This window comes from Garra rufa, chromosome 12 (genome assembly GCF_049309525.1).
Source record: "Garra rufa chromosome 12, GarRuf1.0, whole genome shotgun sequence".
NCBI lineage: Eukaryota > Metazoa > Chordata > Actinopteri > Cypriniformes > Cyprinidae > Garra > Garra rufa.
Window position 1 is genome coordinate 41697130 of NC_133372.1, and position 14446 is coordinate 41711575.

A 14446-nucleotide genomic window follows, 5' to 3' on the forward strand; every position below is an offset into this window, starting at 1 on the left:
TAATTTTCCAGAATGACACGGCAAAATTAATAAATTCGGGCAATCCTGGAAATTAAAAAAAATTGCAGGTTTCAAAAAATGTTTCAAAACCAGAGTGGGTGTTTTGAAGCACAAACACACCAAAAAAAAATTGCAATCTCTGGTGAAAAAAATCCAATATTAATAATATAATCCAAAATTGATTTGTTTGCATTGTTGCTTCTAAATATCAAAGAGCATCATTGCACTCTTCAGAATGAATAGGTCTTAAAAAATCATTTGCAATTCACTTTAGAGGATAAATATTAATATAAATATTACTCAATGCTTTACATTAATAACCAAATCTAGAATTTGGAATTTGCATGACACAATGTTGTAAAACTGTGTCCAAAAACTCAACAAAAATGGAGCTACATTGAGTTCAAAATTTAAATTAATTCAAAAATTCAAACCTACACTAGTCAAAACGAATCAAAACAGCCTCAAACAATAGAAAAAGTCCAGAAAATCTGGATATGGAAATGACAAAATTATTAAAGAAACATTTTACTACTTACAGGTAACTAATCAAATCAAGACGATAGAGAAAGTAATTTTCCAGAATGACACGAAAACATTAATAAATTCGGGCAATCCTGAAAATTAAGAAAAATTGCAGATAAAAAAAAAAAAAAAAAAAAAAAGTAAATGCATTTAAGAAAATTCCTAAAATTACAAAATTTGTAAAAAAGGAAAAATTACAGGAAAAAATGTTTTAAAATCAGAATGGGTGTTTTAAAGCACAAACACAAAAAATATGGTAATCTCCGGAGAAAAAGAATCCAAGAGTTGATTTGTTTGCATTTTTAAGTATCACTGCACTCTTCAGAATGAAGAGATCTTAAAACACCATTCCCAATTTATTTTAGAGGATGAATATTAATCAACTCAATGCTTTACATAATTAACCAAATCCAGGATTAGGAAATTTGCATGATACAATGTTATATATATAATTTTAATTTCATTCAAATTTATTTAAGAATAACAAAATTCTGAAAAAAAATGAAAAATTGCATGGAAAAAAGTTTTAAAAATAAATTTGGAAAATGACTTTCCTTTTTTCACAATTTGAAATTTATTTATTTTTGACTTTTTTTTTTTTAATTTCCAGGATTACCAGAATTTATTAATTTTGCTGTGTCATTCTGGAAAATTACTTTCTATATTGTCTTGATCTGATTAGTTACCTAGAAGTAGTGTAGATGTTTTAAATATTTTCAGAATGAGTGATTTAAAGCATAAACACACAAAAAAATGCCAGTGGTGAAAAAAATCTAAGAATGGATTTGTTTGTTCTTGTTACTAAGTATCAAAAAGTATCACTGCACTCTTCAGAATGAAGAGGTATTAAAATACCATTTGCACTTCATTTTAGAGGATGAATATTAATCAACTCAATGCTTTACATGAATAACCAAATCCAGAATTTGGAATTTGCATGACACAATGTCACAAAGCTCGTCCAAAAAACTCACCAAACGTGGAGCTGTGCCACCAAGAACCAGGAGTTGAGCGTGTCAGGAATAGAGCACTCTGGGAGAAAGAGAGGGAGTACAGGACATCATAAGGGAGAACGAGAAAACACAACATGTAGCCAAACCAATGCAAACTTGGGCTCCGATTCCAAAACCGCTATTGGGTTTACACCTGTTTTTTCCTCAGCTAAAGAAAACAACGTAACACAGCTGTAAAGTGCCACATAAATCTTTCAGGTGCTGCTGAAAAGGTCCCTTTACGCTCATTTCAACGTTTTGGATAAAGCGAGGGGTGTTTAGGAGTTCTTCAAAAAATTTAAATGAGCATGACATAAGACTCATAAGGCCATAATACGATCTGAGTGTAAAAAAACCTAAAAGATTCAGGACCAAAAATACTTACTTTCAAAAAACTCATCATAGTTGATTCTCTCCACACAGCATGTGTACATGCGCAAGGCAGCTATCTTAATTTTCTGCAAAAGAGGAGAGACATTTGTGACACACATGATCAAAAAGACACTCAATCTGGTGTGATCAAAAGCAGAAACTGATGGAATTGGTCACGACACGGCAGTGTTCACATTTTCAGGCCGGTCTACCGAGCCAAACATGTGCCCCAAAATGAAGCAGACATGCTGAAGTTTTAGACAGCCGTGATGCTGATGACTCTAGCATGGAAGGTCATCTCGGATTTCACAAAGTGTGGCCTCCGCTTTTGAAAACACAAAACAGGTAGCGGGACGAGATGAAGTCATCATTCCAGCACCAAAACGTGACAGTGTCTATTTCAAAGTCGAGCTGTTTGATTGGTTTGGAGGCCGGAAATATAACCTAAGATGGTGCCAAAAAAACTACTAGATTCAATTGTAGATGCAGAAAATCTGGTGCATTATTTCTGCATTTTTTTTTTGAGACGTTCATACTTGACCCCAAAATTAAAAATATATAAATTTATGAATACAAATTAAAACAAATGTTTTTAAATATTATATATAGCATAAAAATGCATATTTTTACATATCTTAATACATATATGTGACCCTGGACCACAAAACCAGTCATAAGGTTAAATTTTACAAAACTGAGATGTATATATAATATGAAAGCTCAGTAAATAAATGTATGGTTTGTTAAGATAGGACAATAGATAGCTGAGATACATCTATTTGAAAATCTGGAATCTGAGGGTGCAAAAAAATCTAAATCCTGAGAAAATCACCTTTAAAGTTCTCCAAATTAGGTTCTTAACAATGCATATTACTAATCAAAAATTTTGATACATTTACAGTAGGAACTTTACAAAAAATCTTCATGGAACATGATCTTTACTTAATTTCCTAATGATTTTTGGCATAAAAGAAAAATCAATAATTTTGACCCATGCAATGTATTTTTGGCTATTGCTAAAAACATACCCCAGCGACTTAAGACTGGTTTTGTGGTCCAGGGTCACACACACATATATATATATATATAGTAGTCAACATTCGAAGTGGATCAAAAAAGTTAATCAAAAGTTGTCCAAAGATAAGAACGGGTATTCTTTTTGGTTTTAGGACAAATTTGATGAAAGGTTTTGATCCACTTCGAATGTTGACTACTATATATATATATATATATATTATTGTTAAGGACCTTGTCATGATAATTAAGCAAACGTCCAACCAAACTATCTCTTAAGTATTGTTATAGAAATTATTCTTCTCAAAGGTGACTCTCATTTTATTCTCATCACTTGAATAAAATAATGCATTTTGATTTATTAATATAATATAAATTCTTTAAAATTTAAATATATATATATATATATATATATATATATATATATATATATATTTAAATAATTTGACATTTTTAAAATTTTTAAATTTAAACAATATTTCAATTAAATATTTTTCTAATATGTGACCCTGGACCACACAACCAGTCTTAAGTAGCAAGGGTATATTTGTAGCAATTAAAAATAAATAAATGTATGAATACAAATAAAAAAAAACAAATGTTTTTAAATATTATATATAGCATAGAAAAATGCATATTTTTACATTTCTTAATACAAACAAAAAAATTATTGTTAAGGACCTTTTCATGATAATTAAGCAAATGTCCAACTAAATTATCTTTTAAGTACTGTTATAGAAATTATTTTTCTCAAAGGTGACTCTCACTTTATTCTCATTACTAGAATAAAATAATGCATTTTGATTTATTATAATAGAATATAAATTCTTCACATTTTAAATATATATATATATATATATATATTTTTTTTTTTTATAATTTTACATTTTTTTAAAATTCAAAATTCAAATAATATTTCAATTAAATATATTTTTTTCAAATGTGACCCTGGACTACAAAACCAAAATAAAGCATTTTGATTTATTAATATAATATAAATTCTTCAAAATGTAAATATATATATAATCTGACATTTTTAAAATTTTGAAATTTAAATAATATTTCAATTAAATATATTTTTTTCATATGTGACCCTGGACCACAAAACCCGTCTTAAGTAGCAAGTTTATATTTGTAGCAATATCCAAAAATACATTGTATGGGTCAAAATTATTGATTTTTCTTTTATGCCAAAGATCCTTAGGATATTAAGTAAAGATCATGTTCCATGAAGATATTTTTTGTTTTTATTGTTTCCTACCATAAATACATTAAAACTTAATTTTTGATTAGTAATATGCATTGCAAAGAATTTCATTTGAACAACTTTCTCAATAGTTAGATTTTTTTGCATCCTCAGATTTCAGATTTTCAAATAGTTGTATCTTAGCCAAATATTGTCCTATCCTAACAAACCATACATCAATGGAAAGCTTTTTTATTCAGCTTTCAGACATTGCAGTAATGAGAACAATAAAAATAATAATAAACCTTATTTAGAATGAAAAGAAATGGGGCTAAATGCAAAAAAAAAAACAATTCCCTTGATTTTGGCATGAAATGTAACCTGGAAATGTGTAAATTCTGTGACATTAACATCATATTTTCTGAAAATTTATGACAAGTGGCCAACATCAAATATTAAAAAGGCACTATTTGAAGAAATTGTTTCGTAACACTACATGAGGTTGTTTCTTTACCCATTTGTTGTATTTGAGGGGTCCGGTGAAGCCCATGGCCTCAATCAGTCTGGTGAAGGCCCCCACCTCTTCATCTGTAGTCTGTGGGGTCTCTTTAACAGTATGCAGCTTGCAACAGAATATGGAAACATATCTGACATTAGAGCTATATAAAACACTGGCATAAACACAGACAGTGCATATAAACAATATCACTGGCATGCTAATACAAAACAAACTGTGTTTGGGAAAAACTAATTCTCTCAGTCACTTGCATTTTAAAGGATCTCTAAAGCTTTTTGTTTTTAATATTGACAAACAGCCATTAAAATGTCAAATCCATCAGCTACTTCTGTTTAGGATCAGCATTTTACAATAATTTCCCTGCAAAGCTCAACCTAGATACACTTTATGGAGTCACTCCAGCGAAAATGTTCCCTCAAGCCACCACTATGGATGCAATAAAACTTTTCCCAATGGATTTCTCACAGGGATTTTATGTTTTACTGCTATGATTAGGAATACTGACTAGTAGAAGTTTAGTAGGCTATAATCAGAACCTGCCCTTTGGGGTCATATAGGGAGGAAATGAGAATAAATGTCTCTCAAGATCTTTCGACTTGACTTTTTTTAGAATTTTAGTATCAGATTTTTTTTTTTTGTAAAAAAACAAAACAAAAAAAACTGTCGATACACAAATTTAATTAGAACTGAAATGAACTGAATCATTATCTTAGTTAATGTCAATTTCGACATTTAAAAACACATTTTTAAAATCAAAACCTGTATCCGTTAATATAATGTATGGGAGCTGAACTACAATGAACTAACAATAAACAGTTGCATTTTATTAATTTTAGCATTATCTGATGTTAAATAATAGGACCATATTGGTTTTGAGTGTCTAAATTTGTTTGGCAACAATTTTTAGGGCTGCAAAATGATTAATTGTCATTAATCACATTCAAAATTAAAGTTTATGTTTACATACTATATGTGTGTACTGTGTATATTTATTACGTATATATAAATACACACAAATATGTATATATGTATGTATATATATATATATATATATATATATATATATATATATATATTTTTTTTTTTTTTTTTTTTTTTTTTATAATTTGACATTTTTTAAATTTCGAACTTTAAATATTTCAATTAAATATATTTTTTCATATGTGACCCTGGACCACAAAACCAGTCTTAAGTAGCAAGGGTATATTTGTAGCAATTAAAAATAAATAAATGTATGAATACAAATTAAAACAAATGTTTTTAAATATTATATATAGCATAAAAAAATGCATATTTTTACATTTCTTAATACAAAAAAACGTTTTGCAGCCCTAATAATTTCAATTAACCATTATGAAAACTTATTTAAATTTCACCATAAAATTGTCATAAATGTAGTATTTTTGAACATACATTTTTAACATTTTTTTAACTTTTGTGGATTAAAAATAATTATTATCCATGGTGTCTCTAATTATATTTTCAATAATGTACTAAATTGATGTATTGATTTTTTTTATCCACCCAGATAATATGAATTTAAATTGGCCTAAACAAGTTTTTACAGAACCCGCAAAATGTTTTGGATTGAGTTAAGTTTGACAGGAATGCTAAAGGGGTTAAAGACAAATGGAAATGGATGAAAAAAACACATCACACACCTCTCTTGTGCTGTGAAGAGCTCTGCATTGTGAGTAATTGGGGACGCCTGCATCCGCTGTTATCCGGCAAGCCACCAAAACCTTGGACTGACATGCATCTTGTTCAATGACCTGGGAAGCGAAATATAAAATCTGACGACTGCTTTCCAATCTAGTTTGAAAGAAATAGGGGGTTTCTGACTTCTGATAATCTCTTAATTGGTATCAATATGACTAATAAACTAACTGACCAAAAATAAAGTAAAAAAAGTATGCAAATGATATAAAACACAATATTACATACTAGTATATGAATGAAGTTTGAAAGAATTATGGCATAATGCACTGATAATAACAACAATAATTAAGGTACATTTAAATGCACTCATATTTAAACCATATTAAATGCATATATATTAATAATATGTTTGTCACTGTACATTTTCTGTGTTTATACATGTCACCTGCTGTAGTAGAAGTATATCTTGAGTACCATCATTATGTAAGTAATGTAATAACTCCAAATTACATGTCAATGGCAGTCTTAGTGCGTAAATGTGGACAACGTTTCAAAGGACCCAAATATAAAGCACTTAAGTGATGTTATTGCATTTTTGTATACTTAAGTATTTATAAATTACCTTTCCGAGGACAGCTCTCGATGCTGAAGCGTTTAATAACTGTCTAACGGCGGACTGCAGAGGTCGCCGATACATGATTCCGCTGAAGTTACAATAATAGAGTATTATTGTAACTATAAAGCAGGAATCAGTGGTTGTTACTTTCTAACACGTTTTGTAACTGTTTGTTTTCGTCCCTCCCCCTTTACAGCAATGTCAAAGATTCTGTCCCGCGGTTAAAGTGGTCCGTGTGGAAATCAGAGCTGTGGAATTCAGAGCAGTGGAGTATAGTTCCGCTGATGGGAGAACCAATCAAAGTTTGCGTATTTGTTGGCAGTAATGGCTCACAAAGTAACCGTATAGTTTTGCCATAATTCCGTGTATTCTCTTCTAGTCTTGCCACTAATAATTTAATATATTCATTTAGTTTTCTGCTTTTACCAATTTGTTGCTGGATCGTCCTACCTTGGGGAAAAAGTCACAACAGGTAACAAATATTTGAATCCTTGTTTTAACTAAACTTAGAAAAGTGTGTCAGCACAAATACTCCAATATATTTAAATTTAATTTAATTTAGGTAAAGCAAAAAATTGTAATTCTGATAATTCTGTCATCAAATACTATGAAAGGCAATGGAGACCATCAACTTTTCATTTACCCACATTTTTTAAAATATCTTCTTCTGTGTTCAGGTTTGTAATTGCTTGAGAGTGAGTAAATGATTTCAAATTTTCATGTTTAAGCAAACTATCTCTTTAAAAAAAATACTGTAATATTACCGTGGTACATGTCCAAAATGGTTTAATGTATAAATGTAAGTTTTACCCATTGGTCAGCAAGTAATTTTTATTTGATTATTTTATATATTTTAATAAGTACAGGAATTAATAAGCATGAATAAGCATGTTGAATATAAATAGTGAATTAAAAAAATGAAATAGGAAATATATATACATATATAATATTTTTAAATATATTTTTAAATAAATATATACGCTAAATGACAGTGGAACACTATTTCTCTCAAAAAAATATATGCATACATTAATTTTAATACTTTAAAATATAATGAAATGTATATATTTTATTATCTTAAATATTTTTATGTAAAGGTCAAAATATGCAGTTTGTTATATATATATATATATATATATATATATATATATATATATATATATATATATATGTACATATGTATGTATATAGTGAGAATTGCATCAGTTTTTAATATATCTAAAATATTTTTCAATAAATATATGTTATGCTAAATGACAATGGAACTATTTCACTAAAAAAAATTTTTTTTTCAATAAATATAACTGTTATGCTAAATGACAATTGAACACTATTTTACAAAAAAAATATATACATATATTAATTTTAATACTTTAAAATATAATAAAATGTATATAATTTATTATTTTAAATATTTTAGTACGTACAGGTCAAAATATGCATATATATATGTATGTATATAGTGAGAACTGCATCAGTATATAAATTTTCCATTGTTATTCTGATGATACTCAACTATATATTTCAACAAGACCAGACGAAACTTCTAACTTAGCAAAGTTAACAGAGTGTGTTAAAAATGTGAAAGATTGGATGACCAATAATTTTCTACTATAAAATTCAGATAAGACCGAGATATTACTTATTGGACCAAAAAACAGTACACAGAATCTCTTAAACTGGAATTTGCAACTAGATGGATGTACTGTTATTTCCTCTACAGTCAAAAATCTGGGTGTTATATTAGACAGCAACCTGTCTTTTGAAAATCATATTTCCTATGTTACAAAAACAGCATTCTTCCATCTTAGAAACATTGCTAAGCTACGGAATATGTTACCTGTCTCTGATGCAGAAAAGTTAGTTCATGCATTCATGACGTCTAGACTGGACTATTGTAATGCACTACTAGGTGGTTGTCCGGCTTCTTCAATTAACAAGCTACAGGTAGTCCAAAATGCAGCCGCTAGAGTCCTTACCAGATCAAGAAAATATGATCATATTACCCCAATTTTACAGTCTCTACACTGGCTACCTATTAGGTTCCGTATCACTTACAAAATATTACTTCTTACCTATAAGGCCCTTAATGGTTTAGTTCCTGCATACCTAACTAGTCTCCTACTACGCTACAATCCCTCACGCTCCCTAAGGTCGCAAAACTCTCGACTTTTAGTAGTACCTAGGATAGCAAAGTCCACTAAAGGAGGGATAGCCTTTTCTCATTTGGCTCCCAAACTCTGGAATAGCCTTCCTGATAACGTTCAGGGTTCAGACACACTCTCTATGTTTAAATCTAGATTAAAGACTCATCTCTTTAGCCAAGCATTCACATAATGTATCTCATAACGTTGTACTTCAGTTACATCTGATCAAATGCACATCAACATTTTTCAGCTTGGGCAAAACACATCATTTTTGCTTGGTTGGAACAGCAGCTACGCTAATAATTTCTCTATTTGTTTCTCTGTTTCTGCCACGGGATTTCCATCCTGTGGTAACTAGGAATTACTCAAGATTCAGCCTGGATTCAGAAGAAGAGATGATGCCGACCCCCCAGAGGACCGCCGATGATGCCAGCCTTGAAACAACATACAGCACTACATAATTCTTCTACAAGTTTGATTGCAACACATAATCTTTACTATTAGTGTTCATCATCTGTTTTTGATTACACCATTACTGTTTTTAATATTTATACCATATGTACATCGACTTAACATACAGTAGTCACCACTAATAAGCTACTAAATATATTGTAGTAGCCTACATTTTTTTGTACAGCTGCTTTGCAACGATTTGTATTGTGAAAAGCGCTATACAAATAAACTTGAATTGAATTGAATTGAATTAAAATATTTTTCAATAAATCTATCTGTTATGCTAAATGACAATGGAAAACTATTTTACTCAAAAAAAAATATATAATATTTTTAAATAAATATGTATTTTATGCTAAATCACAATGGAACACTATTTTACTCAAAATATATATATATATAAACATTAATTTTAATCTTAAAAATATAATAAAATGTATATATTTTATTATTTTAAATATTTTAATACGTACAGGTCAAAATATGCATTAATTGTTTCATTTTAATATGCATTTTTTATGCATTTGCATTAGTTTTTAATATGTTTAAATATTTTTCAATAAATATATCTGTTATGCTAAATGACAATGGAACACAATTTCACTCGAAAAAATTTTTTTAAAATATGTTTAAATAAATATATCTGTTACATTAAATGGCAATGAAACACTGTTTTACTCAAAAAAAAATCATTTAAAATATAATAAAATTTATATATTTTATTATTTTACATATTTTAATACGTACAGGTTAGAATAAGCATGTTGTTTCATTTTTAATATAAGAATAAGCATTAGTTGGTAAACCCAAATTATACATGGTACATATGGTACATATGGTGTGTGTATATATATATATATATATATATATATATATATATATATATATATGTATATATGTATATATATATATACTGTATATGTATAGTGAGAATTGCATCAGCTTTTAATAAATATATCTAAAATATTTTTCAATAACTATATCTGTTATGCTAAATGACAATGGAACACTATTTCACTCAAAAAAATATATATATATATTTAATAAATATATCTGTTACACTAAATGACAATGTAAAACTATTTCACTAATATATATATATATATATATATATATATATATATATATATTTGATGCCTTCAGTGTGAATCTACAATTTTCATAGTCATGAAAATAAAGAAAACTTTGGTTCAAAGGTGTGTCCAAGGTGTGTCCAAACTTTTGGTCTGTACTGTATATATTTTAATATATACATATTTTAATATGTACAGGTCAGAATAAGCATGTTTCATTTTTAATATGAGAATTGCATCAGTTGGTAAACCCAAATTACACGTGGTACATATGGTGTTTTGTCCTTGTGACTGAACTTTAGTGTGAACTGGGAAGTTTAGCATTTTGGCAGCGACAGGTGAACAGCTTGGTGATGTCAGACAGTGGCATGCTGCTGGCAGGCCGCTAAATAGAGAAATCACATCAGTCCAGATGACGAATGGCTGGCTGTAGTCTGTTCAAAAGATTAATGTTGAATAAGTACCTGGCTTCACAGCTCCCGAGCCACAAAGCAAGCAAGACTACGCATTGCTGCGTCCACAAATTGTTCAAAGTCATCCGGGCATCGAGGCAACTTCCTGCCCGGCTGCATCCAAAAATCACAAAAATATGTAATGCCCCTTTTGCATGAACGATCAAGAAAAATAATACAGCCCCCCTCTCTGTATGGCATACACGTAAAAGTACCAAAAACACTCGGGCGCTTTGAAGTAGGGATGTTTTCACAGCAGGGAGTGGATGAGGTAATGTTTGAGTTGTCTTTGCGTCGCTTTCCGAGTGACTGTTTATGCTGGGTGAGAGGTTCTTCCTCATAGCTGTGGTGTTTGAACTTAAATGTCACAAGTCCCTCTGTTTCTACACTCCAACCTCAGGAAGGAGAATGTCACCGTTATTACCAGTGAAATATTTGTCTAGCTTTCACTGCTGCTCCTTTATGCCTTCAGGAAACAGGAGGAGGTGAGGGGGGCCGTACGACATGGTGGTATTATAGCTGGCCTCTTGAGGAACTGCCTGAATGTTGTTCATCCCCATGTCACCCATCCCTGAAAAAACAAACAAGCCGTTTCGGTGAAGTCATACGGGACAGTGATGTGTGTTTGTGAGTACAGCACTTTGGTGCTGCACAGATTAAATGTCATTTGTTTAAGACCTTTGACTAATATACAGTTCATTATGACAGAATTAGTGCTTCACTCAAGGTCATATGTGACCCTGGACCACAAAACCAGTCTTAAGTAGTGCGGGTATATTTGTTGCAAAAGCAAAAAAAAAAAAACATTGTATGGGCCAAAATTATCGATTTTTCTTTTATGCCAAAAATCATTAGGATATTAAGTAAAGATCATGTTCAGTAAAGATATTTCATATTTCATTTGGACAACTTTAAAGATGATTTTCTCAATATTTCGATTTTTTTTTTGCACCCTCAGATTCTAGATTTTCAAATAGTTGTATCTTGGCCAAATATTGTAACAAATACATCAATGGAAAGCTTATTTATTCACTTTCAGATGATGTATAAATCTTAATTTCAAAAATTATACCTGGTTTTGTGGTTCAGGGTCACATTAATAAAGTCGCAACTGTGAGATAATATTGGACAACTTTAAAGGCAATTTTCTCAGTATTTTTATTTATTTATTTATTTTTTTGCCCCCTCAGATTCCAGATTTTCAAATAGTTGTACCATACATCAATGGAAAGCATTAATGTTAAAGGCAATTTTCTCAGTATTTATTTATATATATATATTTTTTTTGCACCCTCGGATTGCAGATTTTGGCCATATTGTCATATCCTAACAAACCATACATCAATGGAAAGCTTATTTATTTAGCTTTCAGATGATGTATAAATCTCAATTTCAAAAAATTATAACTGGTTTTGTGGTTCAGGGTCACATATATAAAGTTGCAACTGTGAGATAATATTGGACAACTTTCAGATATTTGTATCTCGGCCATATTGTCATATCCTAACAAACCATGCATCAATGGAAAGCTTAGCTTTCGGATGATTTATAAATCTCAATTTCAAAAAATTGACCCTTATGCCTGTTTTTGTGGTCCAGGGTCACATATCAACATTACTGGTGAGGCCCATTCATGTCTTCATGAGTTAAAAAAAAAAAAAAACAAAGTAGTTACTTTATTTGTTGTAATTGCGATTTTATATCTTAAAATGCAAGTTTGTTACTCATATAGTTTGGAACATATTTCTAACATTTTAAACAGGATTTATCGTAATTGTCTTTATATTATCTCACAGTTGCAACTTTATATATGTGACCCTGGACCACAATACAGGCATAAGGGTCAATTTTTGGAAATTAAGATTTATACATCATCTGAAAACTGAATAAATAAGCTCTCCATTGATGCATGATTTGTTAGGATATGACAATATGGCCAAAAATCTGGAATCTGAGTGTGCAAAAAAATAAAAATAAAATACAAATACTGAGAAAATTGCCTTTAAAGTTAATGCTTTCTATTGATGTATGGTTTTTTAGGATAGGACAATATTTGGCTGAGATACAACTATTTTAAAATCTGGAATCTAAGGGTGCAAAAAATAAAAATAAATAAATAAAAAACTGAGAAAATCGGCTTTAAAGTTGTCCAATAATATCTCAAAGTTGCGACTTTACATATGTGACCCTGAACCACAAAACCAGTTATAATTTTTTGAAATTGAGATTTACACATCAACTGAAAGTTGAATACAGCCAAATATTGTGGGAAAAAATGAAAATATTAAGAAAATTGAATGTCCAAATGAAGTTCTTAGCAAAGCATATTACTATTAAAAATTAAGTTTTGATATATTTGCGGTAGAAAATTTACAAAATATCTTAATGGAACATGATCTTTACTTAATATCCTAATGATTTTTAGCAAAAAAGAAAAAACTATAATTTTGACCCATACAATGTATTATTTGCTCTTGCTACAAACATACCTGTGCTACTTAGGACTGGTTTTGTGGTCCAGGGTCACATGTGACCTTTATCTTAATTTCGACTTTATCACATCATGTCTTTATTTCTTGCAATTGCACTGTTTCTCACATATTTGTCTTGATTACAATTTTGACTTTCGCTATTTGCAGTTATATTTGTCAACTTTACATCTCAGTGCAACTTAATCTTGTATTTGCAACTTTATTTCTCACATTGGCATGTTATTTATAATTGCAACAATTATTTTTTGTAGCTTTTTAAGACAGCTTTTGTTTCATTTATGACTGTCTCACATTTGCCACTTTATATCCCATCTCACATCTGCAACTTAGGCTTATGATTGCAACTTAATTTCTCACATTTTCTCATTTATTTCACAGCTACACTCTTAAAAAATAAAGGTGCTTTAAAAGGTTCTTCAAGCGATGCCATAGAAGAACCATTTTGGTTCCACAAATTCAGTTCAAGGTTCTTATCTCTTTCTTACCTTTGGTAATCTGAAGAACCTTCAGTGAAACAGAAACAGAAAGGTTCTTCAGATGTTTAAGGTCCTTTATGGAACCATTTAGACAAAAAAAATTCTTCTATGGCATTGTGAAGCATCTTTATTTAAGAGTGTACCTGTTGTATTATTTACTCAAAAAAGTCAAAATAAATAGGCTTCCATAATGCATTTCAAAACATTTCATACAATAAAAAGACACCTAAAGATAATCATACAAAACTACACTTTTTACAGTGGCATTTGCCTGTGCAAAAGTTTGCACAAAAACCAAAGCACTAAAGTGTTGTGGGTGATTGCGAGTGGATTTTGTCACCCATTTTATTGTAAATTTGATTGCAAACCATAAGTCTGATTCATTCATTTTAGAACAAATGTATCCATGAATCACTCACCTGGATTCACATTTTCTCACAGTTGGACTGTTTTACCTTAACCTCTCTTAACC

At 29.9% G+C, this 14446-nt stretch overlaps 1 protein-coding gene across 1 annotated transcript in view; it reads right to left on the reverse strand.

Annotated features, from left to right (window-relative positions):
* The window catches only part of uqcc1 (ubiquinol-cytochrome c reductase complex assembly factor 1), a 35662-nt gene extending 28568 nt beyond the window's left edge, over nucleotides 1-7094 (reverse strand). Inside the window, exons 1-5 of the mRNA XM_073852317.1 lie at nucleotides 6888-7094; nucleotides 6268-6378; nucleotides 4604-4711; nucleotides 1903-1975; nucleotides 1500-1557 (exon numbers count right to left, since the gene is read on the reverse strand). Coding sequence (XP_073708418.1) covers nucleotides 1500-1557; nucleotides 1903-1975; nucleotides 4604-4711; nucleotides 6268-6378; nucleotides 6888-6962 — 425 coding nt within the window. The 5' untranslated portion in view covers nucleotides 6963-7094. The remainder of the gene's footprint in view (nucleotides 1-1499; nucleotides 1558-1902; nucleotides 1976-4603; nucleotides 4712-6267; nucleotides 6379-6887) is intronic.
* Nucleotides 7095-14446: the final 7352 nt, after the last annotated feature.